Source organism: Cygnus olor, chromosome 12, assembly GCF_009769625.2.
Source record: "Cygnus olor isolate bCygOlo1 chromosome 12, bCygOlo1.pri.v2, whole genome shotgun sequence".
Lineage (NCBI taxonomy): Eukaryota > Metazoa > Chordata > Aves > Anseriformes > Anatidae > Cygnus > Cygnus olor.
The window spans coordinates 5,082,233-5,103,538 of NC_049180.1; the positions used below are offsets into that span (position 1 = coordinate 5,082,233).

General features: G+C 39.9%; 1 protein-coding gene and 1 long non-coding RNA gene across 6 annotated transcripts in view; one reads left to right on the forward strand and one right to left on the reverse strand.

The window, feature by feature from the left end:
* LOC121076949 overlaps positions 1–10,187 on the forward strand; it is a 31,570-nt gene extending 21,383 nt beyond the window's left edge. For all 5 annotated transcript variants that reach the window (XR_005823822.1, XR_005823824.1, XR_005823823.1 and 2 more), the window contains one exon: positions 9,939–10,187. This is a non-coding gene — a long non-coding RNA (uncharacterized LOC121076949). The remainder of the gene's footprint in view (positions 1–9,938) is intronic.
* Positions 305–21,306, reverse strand: part of GAN (gigaxonin) — a 39,872-nt gene continuing 18,870 nt past the window's right edge. Inside the window, exons 9-11 of the mRNA XM_040571597.1 lie at positions 21,027–21,155; positions 14,964–15,073; positions 305–14,200 (exon numbers count right to left, since the gene is read on the reverse strand). Of these exons, the coding sequence (XP_040427531.1) occupies positions 14,019–14,200; positions 14,964–15,073; positions 21,027–21,155 (421 nt within the window). The 3' untranslated portion in view covers positions 305–14,018. The remainder of the gene's footprint in view (positions 14,201–14,963; positions 15,074–21,026; positions 21,156–21,306) is intronic.

Below are 21,306 nucleotides of genomic sequence, written 5' to 3' on the forward strand. Positions count from 1 at the left end.
CCCAGGGCCGTGGGCATTTATTGCCTGGACAGAGCCCAGAGGACAGCTCCCGCCCCCCTCGATTTCCTTAGCTTTTCCTCCTCCATTGATTTCCTTTGGGTTTTCCCCTTTGATTAAACTTCTGGCATGTAGGTATGTTTAATAATAAGACAGATAACTCATGGGAGATATTTATAAAACCCACTGCATTTTTTTTCATTCTTCAAAAGACCTTGAGAAAAAAAAATCCTGAACTACGTTTTTCCTTTCTTTTAAAAATAGAAACAACAAAAAAATGATATGAAGCAGTTAACAAGTTTTCAAACCATCAATGTTTTATTTGGTTAGTTTATTAAACACCTTTAAGACAATTAATTTTGGTCTGTACCCTTCTATAAAATAATTCAAGTTCTGAACAAACCTCCAATACATAAAGCAAAGTTACTTTACCATACGCAAATTTCAGATCAAAATACAACACTCTGTTTTCTTACATTTATAAAACCCGATCAAATACAAACAACATTAAAAAAGATAAAACACTTTCACTGATCCTTGGTACAATATTACAGCACAATTTGCACAGTGGCAACTAAGTCCCCAAAGCACAATTCAAATACTTTAAAAAGGGAACCTCCCTTTAGTCACCCAACGTTATACCGAACACGTAAACAAAGCAAGTGCTACTTAATCCAGTAAAATTCTCACGTCCCTTTTTGTATCATGTGCGAGCCACAAAGCAATTCTGCAAGAAAGGTTACCGGTAAGGAACCCAACAGTTTCTCTGCTTTGCTGTTACAATTTTATGTGCGACTACTCCATGAAAATAAATGGATGGAGGTGGACCAGACTCTGCACTGGGCAACTTATGGCAACTAAAGTAAACCAAGAAACATGTATTTTTCTAATAACAGATCATAAAGCTCTTAAAAATAAAATCAGTACCAAATTATCTGTGGGTACAATTTGAGTAACTGCCTTTTTCTTCACTTTCAAGACATCTAATATAGACAGAGTGTTTTCAATTGTTGAGAGTTTGTTCCATTGCAAAACCCAGTGTTTCAACAACAGGTCAAAGTGCCATTAAAATTGCACATTTTTCTTCAGTTCTGAGGATACGTGGTAGCACGCAACGTTCATTTGTTACTAGCCCTAAAAGCTTGCACTTAACGCTAACCTATGAACGACGTGGGATTTCTTATCAAACTGAAACAACAGCAAAAAATAAATTGCATACATGAAAGGATAAAACTGAAGCATTGGTTGACAAACATTCCTTGGAAGTTTCCACTCAGCAAGCCTTACGATAACACCTTGAGAACAGAAAGTAAAATCAGAGCAATAATGGAAGGGTCTGATGTATCCAACTCGGGTTATACTTTGCATAGACAGTCAAGGCAATTGCACAAACACTGTAGTGCAACTCAGAGGGTAGTTTTGCCCACAGTTCTGTAAGCCCCTTCTTTGTCCCCCGCCCTCCCCTCGCCTTAAAACACTAATTTTACTTACAATTCAATAGAAAGCTCTATTAATTTAGTTTCAGTTAACGTGAAAATGTGTACACAATTAAATGGAAAGAATAGAATAATGGATCTAGCTTCTCTCTCCTCCCTCCCCCAAACTCGCATCATATCCAGAAGGATACCGTACACGTTCTGAAGTTTTCCCTATCCATTAACATATTATCCCAACAAATGAAGGAGAATTGCATACTGCATAAATAGCACATATTTAACAATGACTGTGTAAACAATATAGGATGGAAAAAAATGAAAAAACTAGTGAGGTACAGCAAGAACTTTATTTGCTAACTTCGTCTTTTAAGTGCAATTGAAACACTGTGTACTGCCCTTCTCAAAAAAGTCTCTCCATAATTAAGCTATGCTACGAAGATTATTCCCTTAAAGCTACACACCCATGTTGTAACTCATCATACTGACTTAATGCAAATATTTGTGGGGGAAAATTAATTTACAGGGTTAAATAAATCTTTGTAGTATTCAAAAGGAATGATAGTAAAGGGATCTGCCATGGAAAATGTGGTAATATATGTTTTAAAAATATTTCCAATAATTTAAACACAAAACAGTAAGTATAGTTTGAAAAATGCATAGAAACCCTGTCAATATAAAAATCCCCACTAAAATTACACAACTAAGCAATTTTAATCTAAATATTTTATGTGCTTTTCCTATAAAGGCCACTTTGACATACAAATACAAAAAAATTTACATTTCTCCCCAAAATAAATAATTTGCTTCTCAATTAAAAATACTGAATATGGAAGCATAACAAACTTCTTGCAGGCCAACTGCTCATCTGCATTGGCTACTTCTGAAGAAGAAAATCTCCAAATATTGTCAATTACCAAAAGAAATTAAAAAAAAAAACACCTTCAGACTTTGTTCTGCCTAATGCTATGAAAAGCCTGGGCTTAGGGATGGAGAAGTCTGAACCCCTTACACTGTATGTGCCAGGGAGGGAATAGACACAGACATCTGAAGAGAAATTTGCCATTTCTCTCCTGTGCATACACTGAAATCTTTTGAAATCAGGGAAATAAATAAAGGTTAACCTGAATTAAAAGAAAGACAAACTAGGACGTGGAGTTAGGAAGGAGCAGCAGTATGAGGTACACAGTGGGTTAATTAAATGACAAATATAAGTAAACTACTCAGAAGAAGGCATTATAATGTGAGAAGACATGATAAACGGGTAGAGAAGGGCAACTCACAGGACGTAGACCTGGGGGGAAAAAGTGTACTGATGTTAATGGTATCTAGTAGGGGCATGAAGAGGAACACAGGGAACAAACTTCACTGGAAAAATGATGCAACGGGAGAACAAAGAATCTTTAACAACTGTCCTGACCACATGGGCATTTATCCCTGAATTGCAATGGAAGCAGCAAAATCAAACACGTGTACACACGCACAAGCAGTGGAAATGAAAACTTAGACTGGATTTGAGACATCACAGTTACGCATCGCTGTAAGCACCAGACCCACAACTGATCACGGGGACATAAGCAAGACCTAGACCTACCTGGAGGGGCACAGCCCGCCCCAAATGCCTAAAGCACTCTAGAGCAAAGAGATGCAAACGCTGTGAAGTGGCCCCTGACTTACCCCAGTGGGTAAACTGCACTGGTGGATTTACAAGACAAGCTCCAACCAGCAACAACATGGCACTGACAGGAGGGATACACTTTGACACCACTTAGTTCAGACACAAAACACCTAACATCTGGACAGAGGAGGCAGGGGAAGGAGAAGGAAAACCAGTGAACAAGAGCTAGATACAAGATTCCTGGGCAGCCATTTAGTACAAGTTCTCCTAACCTTGGACCAAGGACTGGATTAGGAAGGACACAAGAGCTGTGTATCTTCAGTAGCATAAGGAATCCAGCTCTGAAGCTCTATATTGCATAGTTTGATTGAAGACAGAGTGCTTGCATCTTATTTTTCACTCTTTAAGAAAAGACTTTACACTGTTAGGACAGAGCGTTCCAAGGCCTGGCCCTCAGTGAAAAAAAAAGCAAAAACTCCATTCCCACACAGAACAGAAAGACACACAGAAAACGTATGCATATAAAAAGCCTGAAACAGTAAGCACATCTGTAATGCAGAAGTCGAAGCATGACAGCTGGATGATGGGAGTAAACCGAGCTGTCAAGCTGCATAGCAGTGATGGTAAACATGACCAGGTGAGTGTTTCTACCGTATCACACTGACGTATTTGTGTAGAAAAGGTGACGATATATTCTGACATTATCCTGACAATCACCAGTACCTTAGATTTGACAGAAGGCTGAGCCTTCCTTCACGAGAGCGGTAACAATATGCTCAGGAAAGGCATGACATCCCAACACCCTCCTACTGCTTGGCTCACGGAATACTGGTATCATGACTTTGTTAATCAAGGCAGTTGTTATTTTGTTTTCTTATGCTATAATAGAAGATTTATACTAAGTATGTTAGCCATCATTCACATACGGATTTTAATTCTTTAGTCCAACCCTGCAGGATTCATGGTACTCAATACACAAAGTTTACAGAGAGGAACTCTGAAGGTAGAGCATCTAATTTGAATAAATTTTACTTAAATTTTGCCTTCAAAAGAAAAATCTCAAATTGTCAGGCTCCAACTTCAGATTACTAAACATTAAGTAAGCAAACTGGGAGGCAACTATACATTTCTGTTTACTACAGAAAAACAAAAAAGAGGGTGGAAAACCAGGCAGCCAGGAGCTCCCCGGATAGTTAGGCCTACACTCGTTCCACCCTGCAGAAGTGGTTCCGGAGCCTCCAACACTTCCAGATTTAAGTACACTAGACCAACACATTGGATGTAAGTACAGTAAAACACCACATTGGGTCTCAGATAACAGTCAGCCCGCAAACATTATGGGCAGCAGGGACATCTCCTCATCCCTGTTGCTGGGGAGCAGCTGCAAGGCTCAGGCTGTGCACAGGCCACGTTCAGGCCTGGCGATGGTGCTCCTCGTCAGCCTTCCCTAAAATAAGGGGATCGGGGGTGTGTAGGCTCAGTAGGGCTCCCTGTGGTCTCTTGTTTTCTGGCTGTTTCCCTGTGTGCTGCAGGGAACGCAGCAGCTCCTCACGAAGGCTGCCGGCCCGCGGCTCCTGGACAAGGACAGCCTGGGCAAGCTGGGGTGGCCTGGAGTGCAGTGCCCGACATGAGGCTCTCTCTCGACTTTTCAGGAGTTAAAAGGCTTTTAAATTAACAACTAAGAAACGTTACATCCACAGGACTGTGAAGCCTGTGAAAAGGCAAGGAACTTCACATCTGAAGATGGGCCAGGTTCACAGAGATCCCCCCCAATTCTTCCTGCTGCTTCTGACAGGGCAGGTGCGCAGTTTTCTGACCTCCACAAAACCAAAATCTTTCAGCAACGTGAAGGCATCAAATCACGAAGCTGAGCTGATGATAAGGATTAAACAAAAATACAGACACCACAACAAGGGCAACAACAAGGTTCCTACCCAGGACTAAAATTCGGCTCTTTCCTCCACAGCTTGCATCTACAAGAGCCTCCTCCTCAGACCGCCAGGCTGGGGCCACTCGATGGCCACCCCATGGCAGCATTCGGTGGCTCCTCTCCTACCTCCTGACCCTGGTTGAGCCCTCCTGAGTGACAAAGACCTCGCCAGCCATTTGCTTGCCACAAATGAGGGTTGAGCACATGAAATTTGAGGCAAAAATCCTAACTCAGGCCTGGCCCAACAACATCCAGATGCTCCAACAGCCGCGTAGGTCAGCATGTCCCAAACTGGGAACAACACAGCCAGGTCCTGGGATCTAGCCCAAGAAGATTAATATTTACTGAATAGCCACCATGATGCCAATAGAAGGCTCTGGAATTAGTAGCTAATTGGTACGGCCTGCAGGGACATGAATAGCTCCTTGTTTTATCCCTACTATTTGTGCGCAGCCAGTACAATATTTGCTACATTCAATTCAAAGTTAGTATGAGCTGCTACTTAAAATTTTAGAGGAAGATTTCCCTGTGAAGCGTTTCTTTTTTGTTGTTGTTGTTGTTGCCTTTACAAAGGCAGAAAAAAGGCAGCATTTTTCCCCATTACATTTTTTTTTTTATTATTATTATTATTAAGGCCATTAGGAAGCTGTCTACGAAAAGGGATTTTTTTTTTTTTTGAAGGACTGAATACGCAAAACAAAAACCAGAACAACCACGAGCTGATTATCAGCTCACATTGATACTTTAAGAAGTCAAGCACAGTGTAAGGAATTCAAAAACATGTCAAAATAGCACCTTTAGAATCAGAAAAAAGCATTTTTATTTTTTTAATTCTTTAAACTGATCAAAAACCTGCATACTTGAAGGTCCTAAAGAAAAGGACAAAAATACAATCTCAGGTGCAGAAAATGTGTGTTTATTTGGACACTTTTTCTCATTTATTTGGACAGTAAATAGGGAATTGCATGTAAGAAAGTCCAAATTTGACCTTACAGATAAATCAGTGAATCTCTCTATTGAGAAAATGGATCAAGTTCACAGGCAAAACAGTGCGGAGTAGAAGCAGAGAAAAAAAACATCTGATCTGTCTTTAAAAAGTAGACCTCTACATTTTAGATTTTTTCCTATTTAAAAATCACCAGGACAGTCTTTCAATTGCTTGCTCATTTACAAGTATAACAGTTACTTTCAAGTAATATAATTTTCTATTTACTTTTACAGCAGCTGCAGGTCAACCTTGGTCTTTTTGTACAGAAACATGCATTTAAAATGAAATTAAAGTAAACTGTCCTTGGACAATGGCATCATTCTGCCCTGCTTCTTGTCTGGTTTTATTTTTTATTGAAGGACAAAATGTAATTAAAAAAAAAAATATTTGACAAAGTGCAAAAAAAAATGAGGTAGCTGGGAATAGGGGCTTCCCCCCATGGACCAAAAGGCAGGCTTTGAGCCACAAATAACAACGTACACGGGAGCGTGCTACACGTGTTCTACATAGAGGATTGTTTACAGCTGCTCAGGTGATCTTTAACCTGCAGACACTACGGTTTTACAAGCTTGATGAAAAGTCATTTCATCATCTATTAAGCACTCTCCCCACATACACTGAGTGGCATTGAAGGATGCTAAGATGTACAAGAAGCCAGTGCACAGGAAGATCAAGCTCAAGTTTGCATGGACTTCCTCCAACCTACAGCAGCAAAAGCATTGGATTCAGAAGTAAATTTGGGGCAAGAGTGAAACCTGAGTCCTGCTGGTAAGAGCAAATGACAAAAAAACTGAGGCCAGAAAGCAGTATTATGCAGCAAGGTATGCCCAGCATCTTTTAGTTCGACAGGGTTTTGGGTGGGTAAATTCTCAGCCTTGAGACCTTTCTGGTTCGAGACTTCACCTGAAGATAGGCAACATCCCAGCCACACTTCCACACCCCAAAGGCAGCAAGGGGCAGCAATTACACCAGCTCTGTGACAAAAACAGCCTCTTGCCCCACGGGATGCATACAGCAAGGCCATGCACAGTAAAAGGAGAATCTTGCCACCGTACAGATAATTTTCCTCCCCACTTACACTGTGATATTAAAGACACCTCCTAGAAGTCCACCAGAACACAGCTTGTTGTTTAAATAAGTTAAATTAAGGTACTGACATATTACCATAAATTGCAAAATATAGTCTCAGACCCCTAAATACAAAAAGCAATTACAAGAAGTAAATCATTAGGTTTGGGAAGTTAGTAAGGACAAAAAAAAAGAGCCTAAAATTGACTTAGCAGCTGTTTCCCCAAGTAAACAAAAGCTAGAACAGTTTCAGTTGCTGCAGGCAATCCAGAAGAGTCCTTTGGACTAGTTTAAGACCAGTTCTGAAAGATTTTGAGAAAGTATTTCTTAGGAGGCTACCCCTTGGTTTCCTATCAGCACAAAACTTTAACAAGATCTTCAGCTGCTCTGTTCAACATGACCACCTTGCCAGATACCCCCAGTGTACTATTTCACTTATTCCAATAATTAAATACACTTTGCTTTTTCTGAAATAGTGAAAAACATGACAAGGATGATAATGCTTTCCTACTATCAGCTGTAAATTCACAGAACAGATGCTACCTAGCTGAAGCTTTAGCACGTGAGATCATTAAGTTGAGAAATTCAAGAACAGCCAGTGATGTCTTTTTAGCTAATTTCCTATCACATAAAGAAATTTATACTTTCCAAAATGGCTCTTGCTCTTTATCAAGCGCAGTATTGTTCCACAGTTTTTTTCCTATTCTGAAATCCATGCAGGTGACAGCAGACTTTAGAAAGACATAAATTATACTCGTAAAAGCAGCCCACTGTACAGCTTGCTTAAAGGATATCCTTCAGGCTCTGGTTGGGTTTAAAAGTACAAATGACAGAAACTTGCCCTTGACAAAACCAGAGGATGTCTTCGCATTGGCTGAAAAGGGAAGGAGGAAAGGTAAAGAAAAATCAAGGGCATTAGATGGTGATTCAGAAGCACCTAGCATTAAAAAATTACATGTTCAGGTTTTAATCAATAAAATAATAGATGTTACTTACATTGGGGATGCTTCTTTCTATCCTATTATTGTAATCAAATCCATCAGCTTTTACAAGGGCTCAGGACTGTCTCATTTCATTATGAAAATTCAAGGGCATAGGTAGGCAATGGCATTGAGCATGTTCATTTACTGATGTGCTCTGGCAGGTGTGTATCATTTACACAAAACCCTGCAGAAATACTGGGCAACAAGCTTTAACCTTTTACATTGAAAAGTTCCAGTCTTACAGCTCATTTTTCAAGACATTCAATAGATTATTTCAGCTAACCTTCAAGTATTATTCCTAAACAAATCTGACTCTGTGTTATGATTATTTTTGTAACTCATAAGCAGCTATCCTGAACAAGCTATTTTAAAAAATATCTTTCCAGATTTCGTATTACCAACAAACTTACAACATAATCACCTGTTGGCAGCAATTTCTAGTTTAATGTTCCTATTACTGTTAATACATTTTAGCAAGTGTTGATCTGATTAGGCACTTAGAATGGTTTTAATGTATTCTTTCAGATTACTTGTTAATCAAGAATTGAGACAACTGATTACCAGAGTACAGCACCACTTAAGATTACCAAGAGTCACACAGGCCACAGCTGATCAAAGCTATTACTTTAAAGCCTCATTGCAATCCTTCCTATAGTAATAAATTTCTTGGGAGGAAAAAAAAAAAGAGCAACAGAAAGTAGCAAATGTCTAAAGGCTACAGTACTAGTGACCGCAATGCAGGCCTTAACTCACTCCTCAGCAGTAAGAGAAAATACTCCGAGTTAACACGGAATCAGTAGCCTCTACCTGAAAAAACGAGCATGTACATGTTTAACACAGCACCTGAAAAAGCTGTTTAATTACTCCAAAGAGTTAGGAGAACACAACCCCCAAAACCTTGATGCTTACATTAGAGGCAGAAAGGATCCATACTCTACAGCAAATAAAACCTTGGGAAGTATCACTCTGAGTGGCACAAAAACATACCTTAACCAAAACCTTCAGATTTTAAATTGCCTGCGTCCCTGTTTATATTCACATTTTCTGGGACACAACTTTCCTTCTGCAGATAAGATTAATTCAAACAAATTGTACTTTAGATAAATATGTATAATTTTATATATTAAAACCTATTGTCAGCTGCCATTCATTATATACTTGCATGGCACTAGTGCTCTAATAAAGAGCAGAGTGTCCACATGCATCACATGGAGTGATGGCACAAGGCAGCTGTGAAGAGTAACACAAATCTGCAGAACAGTATTACACAAGAATTAAAGATTTACAGTGTTTTAAGTAACATTCATTAAAAAAAAAAAAGAATCACTACTCTTTTTTTGAACACAGTGAATTTTAAGCATCTCTGTATTTTAACAGAAGAGTTGAATTATTGTTATATACAGAGGAAACCAAAAGTTTGGCACTTGGAACAACTTCTGTTTGTTATTGCATACTGCACTTTGCATGGCAAATGCACATTACCAAAAACCAAGCAGGCTGTACAGACACTGTATTTATCGAGCTGACCAGAGAAACTGCAGTCAAAGCAGGGAAAACATTCCCTAAACCCCTCAATTTTTACACTTTTGCATTTACCAAGTCATGCAGGTACAAGAAATACTGGAGAGAAAAAAAAAAAAAAGAAATTAAGCTGCCTGATGCTTTCTGGAAGGAGAGTTGATAAAGAACAAAGCCAGGCACTTTGGTAGCTTTAATGAAAACACATATTTTTCAAACATATTTTGAGCAAGAATTCTGAATCAGAAGGCAGACTGCGACTTGCAAGTCTTGTGCTGTCAAAATCAAAATGGCTGTGACCTGCCCACAGTTATTAGTGAGCTGGCTTGTAAAATTGCCTTTATTTTCAGATTCACTACTGTCCTTTTGTTTAATTACATATTAATTTGGGTTCAATTCACAGATGAGGTACCTCAAAGCTACCGAAAATCAAGTGACCAGGAACAGCTGAGTCGGTACAGCATTTTCAAAAATCTAAAACTCTAGGAATAGCTGACAAACTACTTGAAGACAGACAGACCGACCTTGCTGTAGTACAACAGAAGACTCTTCAGGACATCCCTTTCTCAGGTTAGAAAGGGAAGGAGAATTTGGAATCCAGTGATGCCTATTTAGGAGCACGAGTGGCTCGACAGAGGCCAGGTGAGGAAGAGGAAGCATGCCTGCTGCACGCCTCCCTCACCTCTGCAGGGCTCTTAGGCCGAAGCCTCGTGTTTATAGTGTTCTCTCTTTTTTCCACTTGTGCAGTCCAACCGTTGTGCTTTACCCTTAGGTCAGCAGTTCCAGAGCCCTTCCAAAACCAATCTGTCGTACATGGAGAAAAGGAAGAAAAAAACTTTTAGGGGGAAATTGTGGTGGGAGCTGCAGTGACGGGAAGAAAAACCACTGCTATTCCCATCTTCTACAACCTCCACCCCATAATTGGGGATTTTCTGATTACAAGTCCTTGGGTTTGTCCAATTCTGCAGCAGGGGAGAGGAAAGGACACAGAGCCAGGACCAAGCCACTCACACCTGCACCATGACCCAGCCCTTGTCTGGGCCCTCCTCCAGACGTGGCAACCTGAAAGCAGCACCCCAAGGACGCAGCCCCGCTGCAAGGTGTGCTGGGCACCATGTCAGCGGCACCCTTCTGCCTTACTGACATTGGCCTCGAGAAACTGGGAAAAAGGGTGCCTACAAATCTGATCCCCAGAAACCAGCCAGCAGCACAGGCTGCTGGTTAAGAAAAACATTCAAGAAGTAATCTGTGAAGGAACTGGCTGGATTTAAGAGTGCTGATTCGCGAGCTGGAAGGAATTAAGTTGGAGCGGCTAGCAAGGCTACCATGCCAAGCAAGGGCTCCTTAACCAAGTTTCTAAACTGCCAAAACATCTGAAAACCCCTGGATTGCAAACTGAGAAAGTTCAGGAGTTGCTTCACGCATGGATCGGCCATCACACGTGGGGTACGCAGCTGCCAGGAAAGCAGGGATAGCTGGGCAGCAGTGTCAAACCCAGTCCAACACCCTGCACACTTGGGAGGCTGGTCAACTCCCTCTGCTCGGCACCTCTGGAATCAAATCCTCTACCAAAGCAAACCACCTTCCACCTCGCACCGAGACCAGCTACCCACCTCAGACACCACCACCTGTGCAACAGAGCTCTCCTGGGGAAAAGGAGAGCCTGAGCTTTGAAGCCCAGCTCCAAACCAGGCAGGGATCTCACATGCCAAGAGAGGCATTCATCACCGAGCTCGCAGATTAGAGCTGGACAGACCCTGAAAGACGAAGGGGTCTTGCCAAAGGGGTGGCTTCCCCTTGCTGCCCTACTGCTTCACCCCACCCTCCTCCGCGCCAAGCCCCGTGCGCCCACCAGCTCTCAGCTCACCAATGCAACACAAATCTTGTTCACCCTGCTTGAAGCAAAGCCAAGGAAGCCAGATTGGAGATCAGAGGAGCGCCCAAATCTTTGACTTGTATCTGCACATGAAGCTCAAGGTGACAGCATCTCTAGAGGCTTGGTCCCTGACCTCCAACCTCGGAGAAAGCAACGTGCTAAGAAATTAAGTTTGTAACTTTTTCAGGTGAGGAGACTTGAGCTTCTTGGTCAAATCTAGCTGAGTAACGGAGTGCATTTATAACACATTCTGGTTACCAGCGGAATTGCTTGCTTTATCTACACTTAAAAAAAAGGAAAGAATACCTACTGTAATCCTACTGTAAGTGTAAACATTTTGTTCATAACTTTGTTTCATAACTGCAAAACACTGCTAATGTATATATGATTTGGATTTATTATGTGCATTTATTACTTAGGTTTTCTGGACACTAAATGCCCACATGTGTACTAGGGAGCTAGGGACTCAAGAGATAGCAGCCTGCACTAGTCTAAATAACATTTTTGAGAGTTTTCTAAGCCACTTAGAAAAACTAAGTTCAAAAGTGAAACAGATGCTTAGAAACATTCAATCTCATCACTTTTGGATATAGGATCTCGGCACTTTGTCTAAGGAAAAAGTAACGTAAATTTTTTTGACAAGGAAGTTTTACAGATAAGCTAACAGCACTTGATTTATTTCACAAGACAGCTGACGATGGAAATAGTGGTTCACATTTCTGTAGTAAAGCATTTATATAAATTTAAAATCTAAAGACATATATATATACACACCAAGTCTACTGCAATGCATAAATATATAAACGTTTTAATACGCCAACTAATATAGGTCAGAAAATTGATGTATGTAATTCAAGTTTTGCAGCACTTCAGCATTGTAAAAAATAAAAAAAATAAATAATTGTCAAGGGATTGACTGCTGCCCTCTCTTGTTGATTTATTTTCACCCCTTCTCTCAGAATCGGAGTAATTCCAGCTACACATCAGCACTGTGGAAGGACTGAGCAGGAGTAAGTTTCAGAATGTCTCTTCGAGGAACATTTAGTTAAATATAACTATTGTACTAGTCTGGGGTTGTTCTTCAGCAGACCTAAGATGATTCAACACAAATGACACAGGTTTACACTAACACAACTGAGGGCAGAGATTGGCTTGTCTGAGGTCCACAAAATTGCAGAGCGGAAAGTATTTTACGTAGTTATAATACTGGTTATACAAAAACTTTTTCTGAAGGGCAGGAAGCCTCATTTCTACTTCCACCTCTCTCGCTTTATTCCTTTTAAATAAATATAGATTACATCCCACCCATCACAAACAACAGTGACTTTAAAAAGTGAGGTAAAGTGTTCTACCAGCTGATTTTTACTACGAACAAAAGTCAGTTAAATATCACTACCGATGTGAACAAGACTTACTAAGAAGTAAAATGCAAGATACCGAATTCTTCACTATAACCACACCATAAAACCCAGCTTTCAAAGTCAAACAGCAGGAAACGAGACTTTGTACCCTAGCATGGAAATTATTAGTAAACCAACTTTTGATCCCAATTCAAAATAGCTATACCAATTTTCCTTAACTGATAGTCAAAAAAAAAAAATCCTCTTTTCTGTGAAACAAATATATCCTTGTCACATTTTACCTTTGTTCCAATAGAGATAAAATGCATCCTTCTATAATCCTCAATCTTAAAAAACATTCTCCTAGTTTTCACGTGATCTGAAGTAAACAGGAACATAACCTATTTTCTTTAATTTCTCAAGTTTTGTTGTCTTTTACTGAGAGCAGCAATTGTCATGAACCGTTCCAAACGCCACTTCCCTTTACTTCAAGAAAACAGCCTCTAAAATCCATGCAGGAACACATGCCGCCCATCTGTACACCAGTTCACCAGGCTATTCAAATGACAGCATAGAAAAAACAGTTCACTTCTCTGTAGTATACTGTATCTGTTTTAGATTAGTCCATTTTAAATATATTAAAAATATTTTTAGGAATGAAAACATTGCAAATGAATGAAAAACGTATGTACACACCTCCACCATTTTTAGGCACAGACCTTAACTTTTGAGGAAGGACTAGAAGTAAAAGGTGCAACAACCAACGTCTCCGGCGGCGTTACAGTCAAACAACAGTCTTTGCAGTATACCAGGGAGGTTGGTTTTCATATAGCTTCTGCGTATTATAGCTATCCAGTCCGAGATAGCACATTTATTCTTATCAGTTCCCCTCAGGGGAAACGCACCTTAGATCTTTTTTGCTTTTCAATAACCTTTGCCAAAGGAATACCAATTCCCACCAGTTCCAGACACAGCAAACCTCCTTCAATAACACGCTTTAAAGTCCAAACGGTTACGACTGAAGGTGTTTCCTTGATTCCCGTTTTTTCCCCCCTCTTCTTTTTAATGTATACGTAAGTTATTTGTCCCCAAAACAAGAACTGAGACTCAAGCTTTTTAAGCATTTAAAACAAAAACAGTTACCATACCAAAGCACAGCATACAGTGTAAGTTTCAGTTGTAATTTCTCAGCTTTTCCTTTATATAGAGCTATATTATGGTGGACTGCGCAGAATTCTTCCAGTCTCCTCCACTGCCAGCACACAGATCACGGAGAAGGTACACGAATGCGGAATAATCCCTGCTGAAGCTGCAGTCGGAAGAGCTTGCAGTTTGCGATCCGCAAAGCTGCACAGCCAGTACGGCGAAGGTCCGATGGAAAGAGTGGCTTAGTGCGCTGCCAGGTTCCCGTGCTTCTTTTAAATTCTCTAACATAGTCATAATTTGTACCTAGACCCACACACACAAAAATAAAATGCTTAAAACATACAGTACCCACCAGCACACTTCACCTCTAAGGCAAACACACGAACAAGAGCATGCACAGGACTGCAAATCAGGTTCTGGATACACGATTCAAGTTATTCTCGAAAGGAAAGGGTGACATTTCTTATCTAATTAAACCCACCACACCAGGAATTTTGCTGTTTCATGTTTCTATAGGAAGCCCTGTTTTACACACAGACACGAAAACATGTAGTCTTCCAAATGTCTTTCAGAGTATGTGGCCAGATACTGAAAGCTGTGAGGAGGAGTACTGAATATGCTCATTAGCACACCTGTATATCTATCACCTCGTGTAGCCACTATCCCATGCAGGTGAACCACAGGATGAGGTCCCAAAACACAAAACCACCTGCCTACCACCGCACAGATAGGATAAACAGCCCCAGGCACTAACATTTTTGCTTCTATTTAGATGAATGAAGTAACACACTCTTGGTCTTGGTCTCTTCTGATCTTCAGAGAGATAATCAACCAAATTATAATGCCTATTTGTTTTTGAGGAGGTCAATGTACAAAACAAACCTGTATAATTCTGTACAACTACCAGAACTCCCCAGAAGACAACAATAACTTAACAGGATGTAATATAAAATTACAGAGTTGAACTCCTAGGTTTTCATTCTAAAAAAATTCAGTCTCATTAGTGCCAAGTATTTAAAAGACTGGAAGAAGACAAGCAACAGAAGTTATTAGTTCTAGTTCTGACCTGTATCAAGATCTCCAATCACGTAAATGCTGGCTCCAATGGGCACGGCTCCATACACGAAAGAAGAACTAGTTGGGATACATAGGTTCTGGTCATTTAGATAAATCCACCTGTAAGAAAACAAAAATAAAAAACTGGTATGTGATTTTTATCCAACACACAAAAAATCCAGGTTCATTTTCCAACCGCCATCTTTGAATCAAAAGCAGAGTGTATAAGTTAATTATTTTTATGTAAAAATTTATGTAAAATTGTCTAGTTCAAGACAGTCCTGGTTCTTCCTAGCTAGGAAAACCAATTGGTACTACTATTTAGGAAATTTTGGATACTTTATCTTGAATTTACTTTATTTCAGAATTGCTTCACTCATCTGTGTAATCTAATCCAAAATAAATTCTTCTTGCAGACACCCAGCAAGAAAGAAAAGCAGGCATGTAAGCCTTTTTTTCCCCCACCAACAGCTACAACAGTCAATTTTCCCTACAAAGAAAATTCTAGTCAATTTTGTCTTCAAATCAGAAAAGTCATAAAAATGTGTAAATCTTAACAGTCCATAGCAGGGGAAATACCATGTTGCTATAGCTAGTCCTCGTTATGAAGCAATGCCTTCCCCCATATAATTCCCTAACTTCTTTCATTGCACTTTACCAGAGACACGAAATTCCCTGCCCAGGAGGAAGAACGCAGCACTTGGCTTAATGCTTAATTTTAAACAAGGCATAAGAGATTGGAACTCAAAATGGTAAGGGATTTGGGGAAAGAAATGCCCGTTCCTTGGAAGTGAAAGAGAACTTCCCAATCACGTATCAGGCTCATTTCAGGCACTTCCCAGCTCGTTGTGTAATCCTACAGCTCCCCTGCGTTCACATTAAGAACATCCCATTTCAACGCCACATCAGCCTGATCTTCCTGCCACGTGAAAAGCAGGTTTCCATGTCAAAGCCTTTGGAAGCCAGGTAAGTATGTACCCCATCACCCCTGAGAGACAGGGGTTTTATAAAGGTGTCCCATTTATCTAGAGTTGTCAGCACCCTCTCCACGGTTTTGAAATCAATTTCTACAAATGCTGCTGCACTTTTGCAGACGCTGTCATAGTTACAATTGATAGATCCTGAAGACATACTAATCAATGTTATTTTAGGTGACTGCTCCCGGATCTTTTATTAAGTAATTTACAGAAAACAGGAAAGTTTGAAAAGCCTTCGACAACAGCACCATCCATTTGCAATGCCACACCTGGTTAATTTGAGGGAAAAGTCAGGAAATACTCTCACGGATATTGCTGGCCTTGGAAAATTCTGTCTCATCCTAACTCATGATTCAGAAGCAAGCCTCTTTCCTGGCACTGAAAGAGAAGCTGCTACATATTAATTGTCTTGGAGAGATCAATTTTTAAAGGCCAAATTAAAGGATGAGCTGCCCATTATTATTATTTTTTTGTCTATGCTATACACTGAACACTACTACAATGCTGCAGAAACCAATGGAAAGGTTTGTAGCTGTCACAGAGGAAAACAAACGAGCAATGAAGAGAGAGGAAATCTTTTGCAGTGATTCAAGAACTCTGTTACACAGCAAAACACTTTTTAGCATATTTCATTAGCTTTCTTTCCTTACTATGGGAAGAGGACACGTTCAATATTTTTATTTTTAGTAGCAAGGTACCTAGAATTAAGAAAACTGAATTAAGTGGTAGAGAAATGGAAGAGGAAGATTATTTTTTTTTAGTGGCAAATAGAATACTACGTCAAGGAAGGAAAAGTACAACACTAGATGGGTTAGGCTAGCTACTGATCAAGTTCGGAAATCACGTGAACATTGGGGATTTGGCTGCACTAGATAATCAAAGCTTTGGAGTTTAAGTGAAAAGAAGTGAGGGACCCAATCGTTTTACTACTGCACAACAAGGAAAGAAAATATTAAAGTATCTGCAGTTGCTTGTGAAAATTCCTTCTCAACCTTTCTCAACACACACACTTTAAAAACAGCCCCAACTTTTCAGGAACACTTACAGCAGTTTTAGCAGTTAAAACTAGGAAGGAACAAAGACAGGAAGGGCAAGGGGTCACGTTTCATCAGAACTTGACTAAGCTCCAGCTCCATGTGGGCTGTGCCTACTGTTGGAACAGTATGGAAAAAACACCATACAAGAAATTCACAGTCTTCAGGAATTTGAAAACACTCCTCGGAACACAGCTCTTACGTACTTCTCCAGGACGGCGCTGCTCAAACGGAATCCGAGAGCGGCAGAGGCACATAACCACGGGCAAAAACAATTACTGTGAAACTGAAATATGCTTCCACAGAAATTAAAAAAAAAAAGCGGGGTGGGGGGGAAGGAATCCTGATTTCTTTCAGTCTTAAAGTGATACAAACAAAAAAATGAGTTTAACTGCTGTATGTACTAAGCGGGATGGTAACTTTTATTTCCAAATGAGAAGTAAATAGAGGCACAATACAGACCCAGTGTATTCCCACACACACGTCACCTTAAGCTCATAGCAGCTGTGAAAGGAAGCCTACAAATGAATGAAAACCTCTTCTGTGCTCTGCTTATCTGACAGCACTATCAGTCAGACAGTTTTCTCATTACATTTGCATAAGCATTTCCTTCTAATGAGATTCCTGCATACCATATGGACGAACCTCCCTAATAGTACAAGTTTGTTTGGTTTACTATTTACATACCACTGAAAGCATTTTCTTATTTCTATGATGTTCCAGAAGCAAAAGGAATGTAGTTGGTTAAAAAAAACACTGCTACAGAACAAGCATCTCACTTTTATTCCCCTAGATATCTGCAAATTTTGATCATTCTTTTGAACTAGGAGCTAGTAAGAATTAAAAATAATAATAACTTAAAAACAAAACAAAAACAAAAAATACTAAACAATCCCACTTACAGAGAACCAGTGGCTATACTCAAGGACAGGGCTCTACCAGCACCTCTGACATACATGTTGCACATCTCTCACATTTTTTAAAATCAATTCTTATCCTGAGCAGTACTTTCAAAACAAGGATGCAATGTATACAGAGCTCAGTCCATAGCCCTTAAAAAAAAAAAAGTCTACATCCTCAAAAAACCCTGCAGCCCAATTGTATATATTTCCTATCCACAGTTTACTTAAATTCACTCATGCACGTCTTAAAAACAGGCTGACAAAACATTTATTAACTGAAAATCTTCAGTTACAGAAGTACTTCAAATATAATAAGAATTACTTACTACATTACCCAGTCCTCATTTCATGTGTATGCTAGTATTCCATCTCACTTCATTTATTTTATTACTTGTTTATGCAGTATAGTTTAACAGGATTCTTAATGTTGGTGGTTTTTTTTTGTTTTTGGCTCATGTGAAGATCTCAGCATATTTCAGTCTTTAGAGAAGCACGTGTCACTGGGAAGAATAACAATTCTGAAAGACTGTGCACAATGAATTATTTTGGACTGTTACTGTCCAAGTAAGCAATATCAAACAAGCTAAGCCTCAGCCCTTTAATCCAATTCAAAACAGATTTATTCCAGTTTATATACTGATGTAAGGGCAAATGCTTACCTAAAACCCGTAACTCGGTTCCTCATGGACTCAGGATGCCTAAGATAACGCTATATCCTTTCCTCTCAGGTAATGGGGGCTGTGTCACACATAAGAAAAACTGATGCAAATCACGCACGTGTGCACTGATGCACATAACCGAACCAGCAATATCTGATGGCTGAATGCAGTACAAAAAGCTTTTTCCAGTCAAAAAGAACGCAAACATGACAGAGTCCTGAAGTTACTTAAACACAGCTGGAAAAGCCTGTAGTTCGTTAGGAAGTATGCAACACCAATATGCAGCTATTCAAAAAGCCGCTATGAATTTTGTTTTGAGAGCTTTCTGGACATACACCGTTAGAATTCATACACTGTGCTTTTGGCCCACTGTTACTAAATAAGCTTCCAAACACAATCCTCCTTTCCACAAGTATTCTCTTTTACCTCAGCTCTTTCAGACTTGTGTCAATCGTATATGCACATAGTCTGTGGTGGTATTTCAGGTTTAAATCAGACAGCTCCAGTATTATTTTTTCATTGTAACTAGAAAAGGAATACACTATTTGGAGTTTCAAGGTGCTTACTTCCTTCATCCTGACTTCTTGAAGCTGCTGATTTGAAGGAGCCTAATTACTATTATTTGTTTCAGAAACTATCACGGAAGAAATAAATGCACTTTTCAATAATAAATTAACCATCTTGTAAGAACTACATAACATTAAGATGAAGAATCAGTCTTTGCATGCATCACGTTAACTATGCACTACGGAACTGGGACGCAGACATTGTTCACCTTTGGTAAAATTTATAGCATCACTTATGCTTTATTCGGAGTAAGGATGCACAGCAGAGCACATGATAACCAGTGCAAGTGGAACTGCTTAACTGATCAAACACACACCCCAGTATTTAGCATATGGTTTTCACAGATTTAAGAGAAGCACATAATTTAAGCTTTCATGCTTCACTCCAAATAAAGCGATTGAGATTTGTTTTCTGCTCTTACTGAATCAGCTGAAACACCCTCATGTTTTCCAGAGAGTCAACTTGCCTTCACTTGGTATTCATTTCATATTTGCAAAACACTATTATAATGAAATTATTATAATATTCCAGATTCAATCTTACTTCAAAGGCCAGTGCCAGACAATAGTGTATTTTGTCTTGGTATTTGGCAGGCAGAACAATTTGCTAACTTCACTTTGAAGCACAGTCCCTTTACGACTATTTTCTCTCTTCCCCAGGCAAGCACAGCTCAGGCTTCTCAGGCACTGCCATGGCTTCGACGAGTGGCACTCATCCTGCACAGCACTCCAACAGTGTCTGAAAAGGGTAAGTGCTAGTCCCCGCTAGCTAATGCTATAAAACAGCGTGGTAACACAGCACCCTCTCCTGGTTAAGTACCATCACTTCTCACTCCGGGGGATGAAAACAGGGGCTCTTCCAAAACCAGAGGGCAGAGGCAGAGAGCTGTGGAGCAGCACAGGGTGCTGGCACCCAGCTGGTAACCAGTCTGGTCTCCCAGGCAGTGCCTGGAGCCCATGAGCAAATTTACACGAGGTTGAACTTTTAAGATCGAATTGTGTGTGCTGTCAAGGCAGAAGGACGAAGCAAAGCAGCCCTCAACACGTGCCTCTGTGAGCAGCTCAGCAGTCACATTACCTGCTGCTACCTCACCTCCCTCTGAGCCAGCACAGCCCTCGTGGCACTCACACAACAGATGAGGTCCTAGATCAAGAGTTGAAGTGACTGGATTTGTATTATAGCGCTACATGAATCCTGTAACACCTCTGGGATGCCACTCCAAGCAAACCCAGAGAAACGCACGTATTAGAAATGCTGCCTTGCAGACACCTGCACTGCAGACAGCAGGTGGCACCACCAACTCACCTGCACTGGGCCAGAAACTGCAAACTTTTTCGAACTACAGGTTATGTGAGCTTACACTGCACCAACCAGCACTGGTAAGAAATTATGAACTGTATATCACCTTCTGAACTATATACCACCTCTTGCCCAAAAGCTTATTAGCTTTTAGCATTTCCTCACACCCCCAAGGGAACAGAAAACACTACGGAGCATCAGCAGCATTAACTTCTCTTATCTGTCTGCTTCCTATAACCACCCTGAAGAGCATTTCTTCTCCAGCTTCTTTTGATTATAGCTAGTTTGTACGTCACTTAAAATAACACAGAAGACCCTTTTAAACAAAAACTAAAGCCTCTTTACATCCATACCTTAGAATAAAATTACATAATAAACCTCCAACTATTATTTCATTTGTGTGTGCTTTTATACAGGTGACAGTCATAAAAAAAAAGTCTTTATATTGTAATACAGACTTAGTAACCTCCATAGTCGACATCTTTTAGATATCTGACAGTAAAGTCTTGCTGCAATTAAGTGGACTGAAAAAGCAAAGTTGTCCAATTTACTGTTACGTGCAAGAAGAAAACACTGGAAGTACTAAAGTTTGCCAATTATGACTGGAGCAAATGCATACAGCTGTAATTAGTTACCTTTTAAACTCATCATGATAAAATTCAGATTTGCATGTCACCATCTCGCTGGCTTGACTGTCATCACGACTCCTGACCCCGCCAAATACATAAAGCTCAGAGGCAACTCCGCAGGCCACTGCCCCAAATCTGAAAATCCAAATAAGAGAGAGGAGGAAAAAAATAATAATAAATAAATAACCAAAAGATATATCAAAACCATTTCATCCATCTGAATTTCCTAATTTTTTACATATATTTTTAGCTGTATATATTTTTTTCAAAATATTATATATTCGAC